This window comes from Nelumbo lutea, chromosome 1 (assembly GCF_056320005.1).
Source record: "Nelumbo lutea isolate HS-2025 chromosome 1, American lotus-T2T, whole genome shotgun sequence".
Taxonomy (NCBI): Eukaryota; Viridiplantae; Streptophyta; class Magnoliopsida; order Proteales; family Nelumbonaceae; genus Nelumbo; species Nelumbo lutea.
The window spans coordinates 6,193,874-6,211,645 of NC_142684.1; the positions used below are offsets into that span (position 1 = coordinate 6,193,874).

Consider the following 17,772-nt stretch of genomic DNA (forward strand, 5'->3'; position numbering starts at 1 on the left):
AATGACTTGTCTGTTAACTGGAAATTCATATTCATCAACTTCTTATCAATGATCAATATCTGATTTTAAATCAGAAAAATCTCTTGAAGAAATCCACCACTATGAAACCACACATAAATCATTAAACACTAACAAATGATAACCACTTGATACATAAAATTGCGCCATTTCAGTGATACAATCCATCATCTTAAAATGCATTTCCATTATCTAAATATACATTTACAATGATCGGCCATTATGGGGATCAAACAAAAACAAGAGATTTTGCGAATAAATAAACACCATAGACATGGTGTTTAAGATTGTGCATAGTCTAATCCATGCATCTCCTCCATCACATGTTTAGCCCATTTCAATTTCTGAAATGAAGTTGGTGCTTTTCCATGCATCGGAACTTTCCGATGCAAAAAGGAACCAATGGCCAAATGAAGGCAAGGGCTCTTTTAATTTACTCATATGGCAAACAAGATAAACTCTAGAATTCCTTGGCCTTTCTTCTTAGTTCATTGAGCTCCTTCTCGATCTCCAAGTCTTGGAAAGGAAATCCTGCATTTGTGCTGCTTACAGCTGCTCTACCAGGTGGAAGCTCTCCTTTCTAGTGCAAAAAAGAAAATTGAAAGGATATGATAGATAATAAATAGTAGTTATAAAGAAAATGTCTACATTGAATCAAAAATCTGTGATTGTAACAGAAACAATCATCCAAATAACAAAGGTGAAGACCATGAGAATGTGTCACTGTTCAAAAATATTTTTTGCTTATTATACCTGATCTAGGCAGATAAAAATTCAGACCACAGGCATACAAATAAGAGAGAGAGAGAGAGAGAGAGAGAGAGAGAGCTCAGTAATGCAATAACAGAAAGTATATAGCGAAGTAGACACCATCATACATTGAATATGCACAATGGTATACAGCCAGACCACATCCAAATGAACTGTTAAACAGTCTCAGCCACATGTCATTCCCAGTCATTAGCATGTCATTTTAATTAGTCAAGAAAGAAGATATGAGAGCATACCAAGGATTTTCCTGCTAGTTCTTTCTTCAAGTTTGCAAGATCATCATCTGCTGACGAGCTCTCTAACAATGCAAACTGTGAAGTATAAAGTACAAACCAAGATTAGAATAGATAGAATCATCTAATCAAGTTCTTTTTGGCCCTAGATTCCTAGGAAGGATATGAAGAAGTATTTATAAACTCTATATGTGAGTGTGCAACAGATATATGTCTGAACAATCGGAATATTGCTCGTTTTAATATTTACAGAATTTTGTATCATAGAAGGCATCAACTGTACCTGCTGATTAAAAGTAAAATATAAATGGGTAAAGGATTACCTTTCCTTCAAGGTCATCAGTAGTCAGCTGACCGAGTGCCTCCGCTTGAGATTCCATGGCCAACACTGTACACAATGGCATGAAAATTTTTATCATTCATTAACAGGACTGCTACATATTGTCAATTAAGAAATGCCGTATGCTTTCAGCAATATATAGAGACAAGACAACAACCTCAACCTAATTCCACAAAATAGGCAATGAACCTTTTTGGACAATGCGTATAACTCTAACCAACCCAGTTTGATATTCGTTGAATTTCAGATGGCTAACAGTTAACCCTGACCTGACCTGATAAACATCCAGCTAGGTTTCTACCAAATTCACACCAGGTTGGGAATTGAGATTAATTAGCTGACTCATGCTGAAGATGGTGTTTTGGTTCAGGTTGCAGACTCAGTAATGGGGTTTTGTATCTCAGAACTAGGAGAAGCAACTTTGCGTGTGGTTGGAGCATCTAATAGGGTTCTGGTTTCAAACTTGGGAGTGGTTGTTGGGGAGTTTTCCTTTTTTTTCCTAGATGTGGTTGTGGAGGGTGTTTTCTTATTGGGGAAGAGCTCCATGGACGAACTGGAGCTTCAGCCCCCCCCCCCCAAATCAACCATTTGGAGCTTTTGGAGTGACCTCCCACCTAGGGCTCTTGGTCCACAACAGTTGATGTTGGGTTTGAAGGGGCTTAGGCTTTAAATGTTTCATTCGGTGATAGCCAAAGATCTGGTCCAATGTTCAGAGAAATGGACCGGACCAGCCGATCAGACCAGTAAAACTTTGAACTGGTTCACCAGCCAGTTCAGTCAGGCTCTAAAAACTGATGGTAAGAAAAACTATCCAACCGACCATTCCAACCAAGGAACCAGTGAACTGGTCTCGGTTTCATAAAACCAGGTGGTTTTTATTAATTTTTTAACTTCTCATCCAACAAAACAACACCGTTTTGAATGAAGAGATCACTGAAGTGACCCATTCAATGGTCAGATTAGTTCCGTTTTTTTTGTTTTTGATAAATAGATTGGTTCTGTTTTTTGGGGATTTTTTTTTGTGTGATCTATGCATTCCAAGGTGCCTTGCTCCACTAATTCTAAAAGATATCTCTCTTATTCCTTCTAGGGTGGATGAGAGAGTTTGTAATCCAAGTGCAAGTCACTCTTTTTTCGTGTGCTGCTTTTTTTGAAACACTATACTGGTCCAACCTCATACACTTATTTCTAGCTAAAAACATATGGGCTGGGCTTGTACCTCCAAAAGTAATGATATTTTGTTGGGAGGCAGCTAATATGATTATCAGTGCATGTGAAAGGTTCCAGAAGAAAAGAAAATCCTGGTGTATCTCACCTAATGCTTGCATTCTCTGTCTCAAGAGTGATGAAGACACTACTCATCTTCTTATGACTTGCCAATGTGCTGCTCAGATATGGAGCCACTTTTCTCTCCTCTTGGGAAGTAGCTGGACTGCCCCTTCATCCATTTTGGAGCTTTTCACTACCAATATTTTATATATGAACACTGTGAGACTATGAAGTAAGCATGGTTAACTTGGATTTTGAAGGTTGGAGGTGAGAATTGGAGAAACTGCAAGAGTTTCTCCTGATCCCAGACTGAGACAGTGATTGATGAGAGCAAGCAGAAACACCGTCAAGAGGTCTGCAATAGTTCCTTGTCGTTTGAGTGAAAATGTTTAAGATTCCTGCTTTCGGCGAGGGGAATCCGAAGATTGTGTTGTATTTACTTCTCACTACTTGGTAATTTGAGTAGCATAGAGCTTTGTATTGAACGAATGAAGTTTCTATTATTGATTAAAAAGAATAACAGTAATAATAACAAAAGAGTTGTATAGACTACCCACTCAAATACAAGAGGGTGCCATTGCCAAGAAGTTGAGTTGAATCAGGACTCCGAATGGGAATACTAGATGTACTGGAACTCTAGTAGAGGATTCCCAGTGAGGCTAGGACTCCTATATAATTCCCAGGATAACACTGGGATGAGTATGAGAAGACTCCTAGGGAGAAATCCTAGTTGCACTAAGACTCTAATATTTTAGTTCTAAAGGAGTTTTAAGTGAATATGGGAAGACTCATTGTAGCACTAAAACTGGCAAGAAAGTTTCTAGGACTTGTCCTCAATGTCCTAATTGAACTAGGAATCCCTAATATATCCGAGTGATCATATGCTAGAAATTGCTTTGAAAGAGTTGCAAAGTGAGAAACTGAGTTTCAGGTGTTAAATTCCATTTGTCAGTATTCACTTTACTTCCTGAACTATGAAAAGTTACAAATACACCCCCCCCCAACTTTCACATTGTATCAAATAACCTCATATGTTAGCCTCCCGTCAAGGAAATTGATGGAAAATGGCCATGTGCACATAATATGGCCTTTTCACTTATCATATATGACTTTTACAGATTTAGTATGGCTTGTATGCCCCTACAGACCTGAAAATCAAGAACAAAGACTTATTTCAGGGAAAATATAGAAATAAAGAAGAAGAAAACCCTGCCACACATGCCACACCATGGGGGTAATACGGTCATTTTCGTCTCACCATTAATGCTGCTTAACATGTGAAAGTTGGGGCCTATTTGAAACTTTTCATAGTTCAGGTAGTATAGTGACACACCCCCAATAGTTCAGGGGGGCTTTTGAAGTTTATGCAAAAAATAAATAAAGAAATAAAGAAATGACAAGGGCTGAGGCTGGCTAAATACTAAAGTTTCAGGAGCTTACTAGAGAGAGTTGGTAGTGTATATGTCATAAAACAAATTCAAATTCTACCCATCATCTGTAGACACTAGATGTTATACAACCCCTAATCTAATTAGGGATAGACAAACTCAAGCTAACAGTGGGGCAGTGCACGTTACCCAATTGACATCCCAACTTCCTGAATTAAAATTTTAAGACAATCTGATCATTGTGATCTTACTGTTCTATACTGTTCTTTTTTGCAGTACTCAACCAAGACAGAATAACAGGGGAAAATAAATATTTAAAAGTCAAATTACAATGATGAGTTACATTAATCTGATACACTGTTACAATGATAGTCATAATCATCATACCCTTGCAACAAATGTAATGTGGCAAACCATTTGTTACTTTCATTTGGATTCGATGGTTGGTTGAATCACCAAGTTCTTTGTAGAAAAAGAATGTCCATGAGGCTTTATCGTTGTTATTTGACAAAAGAAAGTGCATTTCTAGAAAGAAAAATGTTAATCATACCCTTTTCCTCCATCTTTTCAAAAGCTGAAAGAGCACTACTTGTATTGACACTCCCCAGCATCTCACTTACTTTGGTTGCAGTCCTAAAGCAACATAAAGTGGCCAATTAGGATTGATTTTAGAGTTACATGCACAAATAAAAGGAAAATGAAACATAATTGATGAATAGTGTTTAGAACATACTTTGCTGACTGAGCACGTGCTTTGAGAGTATCTTTTTTTGATTTTGCCTCTTGGATCTTGCTCTCTAAGAGCTACATAAATAAAAGCCATGACTTAGAAATAGATAGAGAAAGAAGATAGCACATATATCCACAGGTAACTAGAATATAAATTTTCTGTTCCATTAACTCAACTCTAGGATTTCAGTATAAAAAATATTTATAGACTAAACATAAGGATTTGGATCTCCCTTTACAGACTCCAATTTAGACTCAAAATTGATCCAAAAGTCAATACAATTTCTAACAACAAAATTTAAGAAATCATACAGGTAACCCATAAAGACACCCAAATAAGAAGTCTAACACCTAAAATAACTTTGGTAAGACTTAATTAATCCTACTACAATTAAACAAACCAAGATCATTCTAAGAGTGACCAAAGAAATAGAAAGATTCAAATCCCATCACTAACAACCGAGCACTAAGATTATCATATCTCAAAGCACAACAGGTTTACAAGATCTTGGTCTCAGATCCATTTTGACCCCCTGAAAAATAGGTTGAAAAAAATATGTTGTAATCATATCTTCAACTTTTCAAAATTTTAGAACTTATCTCACATGACAACAAAATAAATTGACCCTTCAAAATGACTGACCATATTCCTAAGATCCTAATAAACTAGAAGTAAATTTGAAAAAAAAAAAAAAAACACATGTCAACAAAATAAATTGACCCTTCAAAATGAATGACCATATTCCTAAGATCCTAATAACCTAGACGTAAATTTGAAAAAAAAAAAAACAAAAAAAAAATCATATCAGGAAATTACAAAATTGTCATTGGATGAAAAATTGGGAGAAAAATCATTTATTTCTCCAATGTATTCTTTCCATCCTTCCAGGCCTACATTACCTAGTAATAAAAGAATTGATATTCCTTTTAATATTGTGTATTTAGGCATTTAAAGGCTTTATCATATCCCTGCTATGAGCGGTTACCATTACGGTTCACTCTTTGTTAATGATTTTTCTCATTTTATTTGGTTGTAGTACATTCTTGGGATGAAGTTCTTAATTGGTTCTTCATTTATATCAGCTGGTATTAAATCAGCTAACTATACAAATTAAAGTTTTTTTTCAGTCTAACAATGATAATGAATATTCTAATAAAAAATCATTCATCTTATCTATCATAAAAATTGAATCATTCATCAGAGCTTCTATGCTTATAATCCCTAGCAAAATGTTCTGGTTGAAAATATTCTTTAAGTTGCAAAAAGTGCCATGTTTGGCGGCCATGTTCCTATTAGATTTTGAAGAGATGTTGTCAAATTGCTACTTATCTTATTAATAAGATCACCTTTCAATCTTCTATACCCTACCAGGACATTGTTTCATGTTCTTTTGTGGGTTTTCAAGTGCCCTTATTTCGCTCACATTCTTGGTACTCACCAATCCAAGTTTGATCCAAAAGCTACTCAATGTATTTTTCTTCGGTACACATCTATGTAAAGGGATATTTCTGTTTGAATCATGATTTGGTAAAAAGTTTGTCTATCCGTGTCACATTTTTTTAGTCAACTGATTTATATCCTAGTGTCTCTCTTGAAGAAGAGAGTGGCAGTGGAAAGGAAAGTGCTTTTTCCATTGCATCTTCCAACTTCCTATCCGTGTTCCTTTTCCACTACCTTTTTCTTTAGGTGTTCCTATGAGTATTGTGACCACTCAAGTTATTGATAATCATCAAAGAGAGATGCAGGTCTATCAACAAAGAAATGAGATTGTTCCCATTTCAAATCAGCCTCAGCCTCTTGTAAATGTCATTATGAGTCGATCCAGGTACACTCTCATCCTGCTTATAGTTATGTTAATTTGTCTACTTCTCATACTTATTGTGACATCGGCCTTCCTATTACATTGTGCAAGGGTGTAATCAATCTACAGATCATTCAATCTCCCAATATCTTACTTATAGTTACTTGTCTCCCTCATATCAATCCTTTTATGCTTTTATTTCATCTATGTCTATATCAAAGAATGTAGCAGACACTATTTCCAAACCTAAGTGAAAGGAGTGAATGTACAAATGGATGTGTCATTGAAGAATCAGACATGGGAGACTATTGACATACCAAAAGGGAAGGAAAACAAATTGATGCAAATTAATCTTCAGAGTAAAGTAGAAGCAAGCAACTGGGAAACTAGCACAACTAGGAAACCAATACAAGGACTTTATTTATAGGCTAAACGTGAGAGCTCATATCACCCTTTACATACCGCAATTTCAACTAGGAAACTAACCCAAAACAAATTCTAACCATAAAACTAAGACAACTGAATAGGTAACCTGTAAGGACACTCAAATAAAAACTCTAAACTCCAAAAATAACTTTAATAAGAATTTCTGATCCTACTAAAACTAGCATATTATAAAGACATCAGAAATTATTAAAAATAGTGAATTGCAATTTTACTATAAATAGTAATTATAAAAGTTACCACAAATGACAATTTTGATTTATATTCGGAAAAGTAATTGTCCAGAAGAATTAAGCTTAATACTATTCCCAAGATACCAACAAACTAAAAAATAAATTTAGAAAGACTCAAAAATGCTAAATGCGGAACACCAAAAATTACAAAATTGTCATTGGTTAAGGAATTTGGAGATAAGTAATCTCTTTCTCGTTTTCTCCATGGATTCTTTCCTTTTTCTCATGCCTGCATCACAAGGGCTCACTTTAATCACTTTAAGGGCATTGTACAGCACATAGGTTCTCACCAATCATAGTCTAATCACACTCTGTTCATCAAGAAAGGCCAACAAAGAATGTCCTTTGTTGATTACAAAGTGGTCACAAGAAACAATTCTTTTGAATTTCTGTATCTTAAGCAATTTTTGGATACTAATTTTGAGATCATTGACTTAGGAAAACTGCAATACTTCCTTGATATTGAAGTTGGTTGATCCAAGCATGGAGTTGAAGGATATAGAGAAAATAGGAGTGTGGCCCATTAATGCTCCTATTGATCAAATCCACAACTTCATCATCATCATTGTCCAAGCCTTATCCCAACCATATGGGATCAGCTACATGAATCTCGTTTCACCATTACATTCTATTTAATGCCATATCCACTGTTAAATTATGGGCACTTAAATCATTTCTAACTACTTTGACCATGTCCTTTTTAGTCTACCCATAGCCCTTCTAGCCCCTTCAACTTGCAATAGATCACTTCTTCTGACAGGTGCTGTTGGTGGTCTTCTGTGCACATGATCAAACCATCTCAGTCTACTTTCTGTCATTTTATCACCTATTGGAGCTTCTCCTAGGTTCTTTCAAATGACTTCATTTCTGACCCTATCCTTTCTAGTTTTCCACTCATCCATCTCAGCGTACGCACTTCTGCCACATTCATTTTTTGGATATGTTGTTTCTGGACTGGTCAACATTCTGCACCATGCAACATAGCCGGCCTTGCAACTGCTTTATAAAATTTTCCTTTTGATCTAAGTGGTATTTGTTTATCACATAGGACTCCGGATACACCACCATTTTGACCATCCCACTCTAATTCTATGATGTCTCTCTTTTGTTAAATATGAATTACAGCTTTTGAATGTATATTGACCAATGATGTTAAAAATGTACACTTAATCATAGTCTAGGCAAGCTGAGTATAATTAATATCTACGCTCAGCTTAAGTGTTGAAGGATGTATTAAGTGTGAGTTACATGACCCAGGGCATTTTGTTTTTCTTTTCCCTTTTTGATAACTGAAACATTTTATTAATAGATATAAGAAAGATTACAAGGCATTACGAACAACCCTTAGATGGGTAGCAATTACTACCCTACAACATAAAAAAACATAACAGTTACAAGCGGACCCAATACAAATGATTTCTGTTGACCCCATGCTTAGCTAAAGCATCAGACAATCCAATTGCAGAAAAGGACTGCACATTAGTCTAGTTTTTCCCTTCCCCCAAATTGTTGTGTTCACTTCTCTTTCTATCTACATACACAGGTAAGAATATACAATGCTGAGAGCTTATATTTTCTGTTTTTCAAGTTTGGTAAAGTGCTATCTAGCATCTGAAATGCTTATTCTGTATTCTTCTCTTCTCTTATTCTTACAACCCTAAATTTCTTCTTATACCGAATTACAAGTCACAGAAACCTTTATAGAAAAATTACAAATAGCATGCATTTGAAGGTGAAATGACAGTTTCCAGGAAAACTGCATACCAAACAGCAAAATGCCTGCATTGCCTAAGCAAAATCTGTAGTCAACTTTTGTGTGTTCTGTTAGCTTTAATATCCAAAAAGAGATAAAGCAAAAGAAGCAGCTACAAAAGAAAAATATTGAAGCAAAAAAGGAAAAACAATTTGATGGACTATAAGTATTACCATACAGCAAGCAGAACATTACAGAACCATTATATAAGTGTGGAGGAAATAAAAATCATAACTCACCCGAGTATTTGACACAAGGTTCTCAACAACATTCTTCTGCTGATCAAGCTGAGCTTTCAAAGCATTTGCATTATCCTGAAAAACAATATAAAAAAAGAAACGGAAAAGCAGGCAGGCATTTAGAATCATTAAAATACTAATAAAAAACAGAAAAAATACATTATATGGACCAAATATCTTTGTTTTCTTTTTTTTCAGTAATCTTTGTTTTCTTTTTCAGTAATCCATGTTTCCAAGTAATAAATTCTTATAAGATGTGATCCTCCATTAAGGAGAAGATGCCTGCCATGTCACCCCTTAATTGTGTTTCAAAGAACATGTATACTCGCAGATTCTAACATCTCAAGAGACCACAATTACAAAATGTGCCTCTCACCTAGGCCCCAAGCGCAAAACTTTCAAAAGGCACACACCAGGTGTGCCTTGAGCTTCAGCTCAGACATGAGCCTTTTGAAAATTTGCACATTTTTTCTATTTTTTTATGCCTAATGGCTGGGCCAGGGGCTCCGCCCCTGGACCCCAGACCAAGCCCCTTGGTGGCAAGCCCACTCCTCAGTATGGAATTCATTGACTATAAGACAACTAATCTAAGGAAACAAATACTGTGTTCAACCAAAAATTAACTCCATAGCAAACCAGGATGTAAAGAAATTACTTTCAGGGCATCAGCACTCACCATCATGCTGTCTATGTTCAGAAAAACCTCCAATTCAAAACCAGTTGAAAGTATTATGTCTTAGTATTAATCTGTCTTACATCAAAAGAGGCATCTCAACTAATGTCACTACTTTCTTATATTACACAACATTAATATAAGTGAACAAAAGGTTCCAGTACGTAATCTTCTGTCAGAATGATAAAGATCACAATTCCAGACGCTTTACAAAAAGGAAGAATCTCCCTCCACTAAGTATGAGATCCCATCTAGCATGTGTAAAACAAAGTCCAGTAAAAGAGTAGAGCTTCATCTTACTAGATGGCTACCAAATCCACAGGGTCCTTATTCTTAAATGTTTAATTATTCCTATCCTTCTAAATATTCCAAAAGAAACATGCAGGAAAAAAGGATATGCACCCTTTCCATTTTCCTTTTTTTAAGATAAAAATAAACACATATTAGAAGAAAGATGATAAGCAATCACAAACTTGCAGACTACGACCAAAAAAAATTACCCCTAAGCTACAAATTAGACCATTTGACCAAATTCGTCACACAACACTACCCCAACCCCTAAAAATTCAGAAAAGACAAGAAAAAAAACCCATCTAAAGCCCAGCAAATCTATCAGCCTCAAAACACCACCAAGAAACAACTGAGCACCAAAGGAACACCACCTCAGCCCTCAACCAATACAGAAGAACAGAATTACTTAATAGCTTTAGAAGCTTGAGTGAGATCTTCTTTACTTCTTTTAGTTGATCTCTTGGAGTTAACCCTAGAGATCTTTCCTTTTGGAACTCAACGATAGAAAGGTTTTCTAAGAGACTGGCTGTATGGAAAAGAGGCTCTTCTTTGGAGAGAAGAATAACTTCGATCAAGTCCTCCTTGTCTGATCTCCCAATTTATTACTTGTCAATGTTCAAGATTCCTCAAAAGGCGAGCAAGATTGAGAAGATAATGAGTGACTTTCTGTTGGAACTGGGATAAACGAGAAAATACCACTTGGTTAAATAGGAGGCGGTATGCAAAGGCAAATCACAGGGTAGTTGGGGTGTGGTTGGGGATAAAATGTCATTGGAAAGGGATAAATTGTGGCATGAGGTGGTATTCAGCATAGCCAGTGGACAATGGTTGGGATGTTGGAGCCGCTACTAAACTAATAAGGAAATCTCCTTGGAAAGCTATCAGTGAGTTTAAGGCTGGCAATAGGTCGGGTCTAGGAAGAACCAGTCCGGAACTGATTATTAATCAAGACAAAATCACAGACCCAGAACTGTCCCAGCTAATAGTCAGGTCTATCAGGTCCAGATGTGATAGACCCAATTATACTGAAAACTATATTTGTTTATTTAAATAATTACTTAAGATTTAAATTTTGATAATATAACCTTAATAAAAATGACAGAAAAATACTAAATTATTTACACGTTAATAAATTAAACGTTTTTAACTAACATTATCTTATTTGTTATCTATTTACCATTTCAAATATAAAATATGAAAAGAATGATAAGAAAATATTATATATATTTAATAAAATAATCAGTTCCGGGTCTGAATTGGCTCGGGACATGCAAGAACTGGAACTGGTCCAACTATTATTAATCAGGACAAAATCATGGAACCAGAACTGTTATAATCGGTTTGGTCGGTTCGGGTCTGTCAGGTAGACCTGACCCATTAACAGCCCTAAGTGAGATCCTCCCTCAATTTCTTCCTTTTACCAAATATAATGTTTTCATGGGTAATCTAATTAAATTTTGGGGACATACTTGGGTGGGTTCAATCCCTTTGAAAGATTAATTTCCTTCTTTATTTGCTTTATCTTCTCACAAAGGGGAACTTGTCTCAAAATTTATTGTTCCTTCAAATTCAAGCAATGGTTTTGGATGGGACTTGGATTTTATCAGAGTAAGAGATTTTGAACTTCATTTGGTGCTAAACCTTCTAAATATCCTTGATGATACTTTCTTAGATCCTCTGAACTCTAATAGTCGTGTTTGTACTCTCTGAGAGGAATGGAAAGAATGGAGCGGCAAAATTACCTACTCCAGCCAGCCCTAAAGACTTTTATTATCATAATGTTTAAAAATACATAAAATTACAATATAGCCCTTGATTAGTGAGCTGACTCATAATTTAAACCACTAATGGGCCTAATAACTAAATCCCAATAATAAGACAACAACAAAGAGAATAATATAAAGAACTAAACAATAACAAACCCAGGCCCACACGTGAGATTACTCATGTCAACACTTTCTAATGAAAGAGATTTGGACTAAACCAATTCCACCTAGAATAGGAGCTTTCAATTGAGAGGTTATCATGAGAAAATTAACACTTGTGACTTGCTACAGAAAAGGAGACCTCACTCCTGCTTATCTCCTCATTGGTGTTTTTTTTTTTGCAAGGCTAATGGTGAATCTTATATTACTTACTAATTCCTATCCATTTGCTACCAGTATTTGGGATTGGTTTCTTGCTTTGTTTGGTTGCAGGTGGACTCCTCCTTCGAACATCTCAAGCCCCTATGCTTCCACTTCATTGCCTGGCCAAAAAAGAGAGGTAGAATCATGTGGAGAAGTATAGGAGCTATAGCAACCTAAAATCTTTTGGAGGAAAGAAATTAAAGAATATTCCTTGAGAGAGAGGAGCAAGGAGATTTTGATAGAATGCAAAACCATCAAAGTTGTTCAGTGGTTAAAATCTCGAGAGTTGCTTTTGAATTTCTTGGTGGACAACCTTCAAACGTGGTTGGAAGTGGTTAGCTCTTCATTTGTGAAACTCAAAATCAATATGTCATGGACACCACCAGCTGAGGGATACACAAAACTAAACTTCGATGGTAATGGTAGGGAGAACCCATACCCTTCAAGTGTAGCAAGCATCTTCAAAAAAGGGGCTAGGTCATATGGTGGCACTCTTCTCGGGTCCAGTTGGCATTGAAGATTTTTTTAGGGTTGAAGTAATGGTAGTTGTGGAAGGAGTAGTCAAAGCAAAGGAATTAGGTGTGCACAAGCTAATTGTAGAAGGTGATTCTCAATCGGTGGTCAAATGGCTACAAAATAAAGGGAACGGCTTATCGATGTACCAAAATGAATTAAGGAATATTAAATGGTTAACTAGGGATATGGATGTGGGAATTAAATTGGTCCAAAGAATGGCTAATAGATTTGCTGATTATTTGGCAAAACAAGGGATTGGGAGAAATCAAATGTTTTGGGCTCAATTGTAAAGTTTTTTATCTTGGAGATAAGTTGTTTTATCTCCAACGGTATTTGTATTCTATTTATCTCATCTTTAATTAATGAAAGTTACAGTCATTGATAAAAATTAAAAAACAAAACATAAACTGATCATTTAAATATACCTCCAGATCATGTTACTCTCAAGACCCAAGCTTCAGAGTGTGTTTACACTTTACACTCTTCTTACTTTTTATGTATAACTTCAGATTGTTTACGCTCTCATTAAATATGCAAAATTTTATCCCCAAGATCTATCAGAAATGAAAAGGGAAAAGATATGGAATGATGTATCATACTAATGTTTCACTAGAAAAAAATCAACAAATTAATTCAAAATCCTCATGGCAGATTTAACTAAAACACAGTTAACTAGCAACCATACTATTTACAATGAAGTACCCACAGCATAAGATTTACGCCTTTTCAGAGCTTCTCGAGCAAGATCTTCATCTCCTTTCTCCAGAGCAAGTTGTGCCCTACGATACCTACATCCAAACAACACTTAAAGGTAACGTTTAGCATAAATTAACACTTATGAGATATTGAAATGATACATTAATGTCAAATATTACCAATCTTCAGAAGCTTTTTGTGCAGCTTTGTATTTGTTTTCCAACTGCTTCTGAGATGCCAATACCTTCACAAAAAAGGTATGCATAATCATGAAGGTATAAAAAGAAGAATGGTGAAGGAATAAACTAAGCACTAATGCAACCTATAGAATGGGCTTTCCACTGTTTTGCGGCAAATTTAGGTCATCCTTGTGTTCCCTCCATTTATTCCTCCACACAGTACATTTGCAAATTTCTTTATTAAATTTGTTATATATGAAGAAAAAGAGGAAACAAGAAAACAAGGCAAATTATAAAAATCGGAAAAGAAGCAGTGGAAAAAAAAAATGAAGAAAAGAGAAGGAAACAGAGTTGTTGACAACTCATACCCCGGGTATGGGGGATACCAATGAACCTTTTTAGAATAGTTCCTTCTATATTGCTTTAACTGGAAGTTACAAAAAGGCACTCGCTCACTCACTCAGCCCATAAGGTACATGATTAGGAGACGAGGCCACACCTAGGCATCTAAAGATGCTAGATGTGCATGTTACAACATGCTTAACATATTTTAATTGCTTGACTCGTTTTCTATTACAATAAACATGATAAAGTGAATAACTATTAACAGCTTTGAACAAGTTTCTGCATCTATTTCTTTTTATAGCTGAATGCATCTTTTCTTTTTTGGGAATTTTTGCACCCTAAAATCTAGATTAAGATCATATATACAGATTATGTGAATGTTTTAATTGAAGAAAAGTTATGTACCACAGGAACTTTTTGTTAATGGTTGAATCAAATATTTCATTGGCTTATGGTTATTGATGCCTTTTAGTTAAGGCCCTGTTTGGCGCGTCTTTCCGTGCAGTCTTTCGGCTGCTTACAAGCTGGGAACACCGAAATCGGTCTATTCCCGTTTGGCACGCAGAAGATCTCGCCACCAAAAGACAGGGTGCCGAAAAGACGCGGGAAGCCCATTTTGGGCTGATTTCGGGAAGCTCCAAATGAAGCTTCCTGCGTCTTCCGCGTTTTAATCTCGCACAGAAAGACCCGAAACGACGCACAGAAAGATGCGCGTCTGCCAAACGGTCTTGGGGCTGCCCAGATCTTATGTCAAAAGCTCAATGCGTCTATTGACTGTCAAAGCTACGAGAAGATCTTCTCAAAAAGACTTGCCAAACAGGCCCTAAAACTATGTGCTTGGGAATGTTCGAAGAAAAATTCTGTAAAATCTTATCCTAGGGGCTTTATGCTATGTAAGTAATTATAAAATTCATAAGTTTATTTTTTAAGGGGCTCATTACTTGATGAAATGGTAAAATCCCAAGCTGACAAGCATGAGAACATGGATTTGAGTCTGAGAGCAGCCATTTTGTGAGCCAAAAGTTAGGTCTTTATCCGGTCCACCCCTTCAAAGACTCCAAATAGGTGGGACCAACAATGGGTAGTGGCCTATAGTTTATATTTTTAATATAGTTGCTTTGTTGAATTATTATTATATTGCATATTATGTTTGATATATTAAAATTAACATTCAAATATCTACTTCTCATGAATATGATAATTTTCTATGTTTTGATATGAAATGTATGGTTACTTGATGAATATTATTGTTGTTATTGTAGATGATTGTTAAACAAAAAATAAGAAATCAACTTAGGATTTTTGGGGATTTTTACTTGCATATCTTATCACTTAGGCACCTAGGCATCTAGGCACTCACTGCTTGCCTAGCATTTTTTATCAGTCCTGGTCACCTAGGCATCTACTTCTCATTTTGTGCACAGATGTATGATGTCCAAGAAAGAAGACCAGAATATGGAGTGTATGCTAAATTTTCCATTGACTACAAAGGCCTGAAATTTATTCTTGTCCTTCTTAGTTGTTAGCCTGATTTTCTTTATAGATGACAGAGATAGATCCTCTTGAATAGCATTCCTTTCCTTCTGCTACTTAGTAGGTGTTTGGAGGACAGAATCCTGTCTAAGCCATCAATTCAGGCAACCATTGTTTCCATCCTAATGAACTGCTACCAGATTCTGAAAGACTTCACAGATTCAGCCCACCATATTCTGCAGGGATAAAAAGGGCAGTGAAGTGCACGAGGCTCCCGCCAATGCAGGGTCTGGGGAGGGACAGGGACAGATGTACACAGCCTTACTCCTGCATATACAGAAAGGCTGTTTCCAAGATTTGATTATGTATTTTATCCGTAGGGTCCTTTTGCAATCATAAATTTGGGAATCTTGTAATTTTGTATAGGGAGAATGTCTTATCCCCTTCTAGATGCATAGAATTCAACTATGATACCAGATGCCTATAGATGGGTTCCACCACCCTGTCTAGCCCTGTCTTTGACATGTCTGGGTATAAAAGATTTTTCAAACACAATTTTCTTGTTACAAGAAGAAATTACTCAAAGTACAAGCATAAGACATACCTGTGCTGTGGCTTGACGCATTTTTGTCAAATCATCATTCATTTCAAGCACAGTTTGTTCCAATATCTTCTCTGGATCTTCAAAGGAGCTTATGATTGCATTTGCATATGACTAAATTTTCACAATAAAAAAATAAAACATAATGTTAGCAATGCAGAGTGAAGAGGAAGCTGAAGCAATGATTATAGTATAAGAAAATAATAAAATGATTGCAAAGAGCATTTTACATATATCTTACCTTGATGACTCTAGCAAACCGATCAAAAAGGTTCATCCTAGCACCAAGAGCACCTCCACCATGTGCAGTACATCTTAATCTGTTGGAATATGTTACCCTTAGCCCTGAAACTGTTAGAGGAAAGAAAAGTCACCAATAGTCTGTTGAAATATGTCCTCTGGGAGAGACAAAGTTTCTATTGCTGATGGCTCCCTTGTGCCAATTTCTGGCAAGGGAGACATCAGATTGTCTGATGCTATCACCCTATCCTCAGTTTTGCATGTTCCCAAGCTTAGTGCTAACTTGCTTTCAGTTAGTAGTATTACTAAAAATCAAAACTATTCAGTAACTTTTTTCCCTGATCGGTGTGTTTTTCAAGATCTGGAAACGAAGAACGTGATTTGGATTGGCTGTGAGATGAATGGAGTCTACCTACTTGAACATTCACAAGGGAAGGAAAGTGAAGTGGGGAAATTGTTTGTCTCTCAGTCTGGGAGTAAGATTATGCTTTGGCATAACCGCTTAGGTCATTTATCTTTTAGGTCTTTGAAGAGTCTTTTTCCAAACTTATTTGAGTCAGTAGAAGTGTCTAGTTTGAAGTATGAAAGTTGTGAGCTCGCAAAACACAATAAATCATCTTATCCTTTGAGTAATAAAAGAAGCAATCTTCCTTTTGAAATTGTGCATACCGATATTTGGGGGCCATATCATACTCCCACCATGGGGGGGTACAGATATTTCTTGTTATTTGTTGATGATCATACCCGTTTCTCATGGGTTTACCTTATGCACTCTCAACATGAGGTCCCTTCTCTGACTTAGGCTTTCCATCAGATGGTTCTAACCTAGTTTGAAATCAATATCAAAACTCTTAGATCTGATAATGCCAATAAATACTTTGCAAAACCCTTGGCATCCTATCTCCTTGATCTTGGGGTCATTCATCAGAGCACCTATCCTCGTACACCTCAACAAAGCGGGGTTGCTGAGAGAAAAAACAGACATATCTTAGAAGTAGCCAGAAGCATCAGGATCAACTCTAACGTTCCCATATGCTTCTAGGGGGATGCAACCCATACAGATATGCACCTTATTAACAAGGTTCCTTCATGGATTCTAAACATGCAAACTCCATTCAGTTTTCTATATCCAAATAAGGACCTATTCACTGTTCCCCTCAAAACTTTTGGGTGTACTTATTTTGTTCAAATCCTTGGACGTCATCGCTCCAAGTTCGATCCCAAAGCTACTAAATGTATTTTCCTTGGGTATGCAAAAAATCAAAAGGGATATTGTTGTTATGAGCTTGTTTCAGGGAAGCATTTTGTGTCCATTGATGTCACTTTATTTTAGGATAGCCCTGCTATTAATAGGGCTTCTCCTCAGGGGGAGAGTAGTGAGGAAGGGATTTCAGTTCCAACCCCAAAAGT

At 36.2% G+C, this 17,772-nt stretch overlaps 1 protein-coding gene across 1 annotated transcript in view; it reads right to left on the reverse strand.

The window, feature by feature from the left end:
* Positions 1 to 121: 121 nt before the first annotated feature.
* Positions 122 to 17,772, reverse strand: part of LOC148873333 (membrane-associated protein VIPP1, chloroplastic-like) — a 31,767-nt gene continuing 14,116 nt past the window's right edge. Inside the window, exons 2-11 of the mRNA XM_088962525.1 lie at positions 16,364 to 16,473; positions 16,126 to 16,236; positions 13,704 to 13,768; positions 13,535 to 13,616; positions 9,220 to 9,294; positions 4,753 to 4,823; positions 4,570 to 4,652; positions 1,346 to 1,410; positions 1,026 to 1,100; positions 122 to 598 (exon numbers count right to left, since the gene is read on the reverse strand). Coding sequence (XP_088818651.1) covers positions 479 to 598; positions 1,026 to 1,100; positions 1,346 to 1,410; positions 4,570 to 4,652; positions 4,753 to 4,823; positions 9,220 to 9,294; positions 13,535 to 13,616; positions 13,704 to 13,768; positions 16,126 to 16,236; positions 16,364 to 16,473 — 857 coding nt within the window. The 3' untranslated portion in view covers positions 122 to 478. The remainder of the gene's footprint in view (positions 599 to 1,025; positions 1,101 to 1,345; positions 1,411 to 4,569; positions 4,653 to 4,752; positions 4,824 to 9,219; positions 9,295 to 13,534; positions 13,617 to 13,703; positions 13,769 to 16,125; positions 16,237 to 16,363; positions 16,474 to 17,772) is intronic.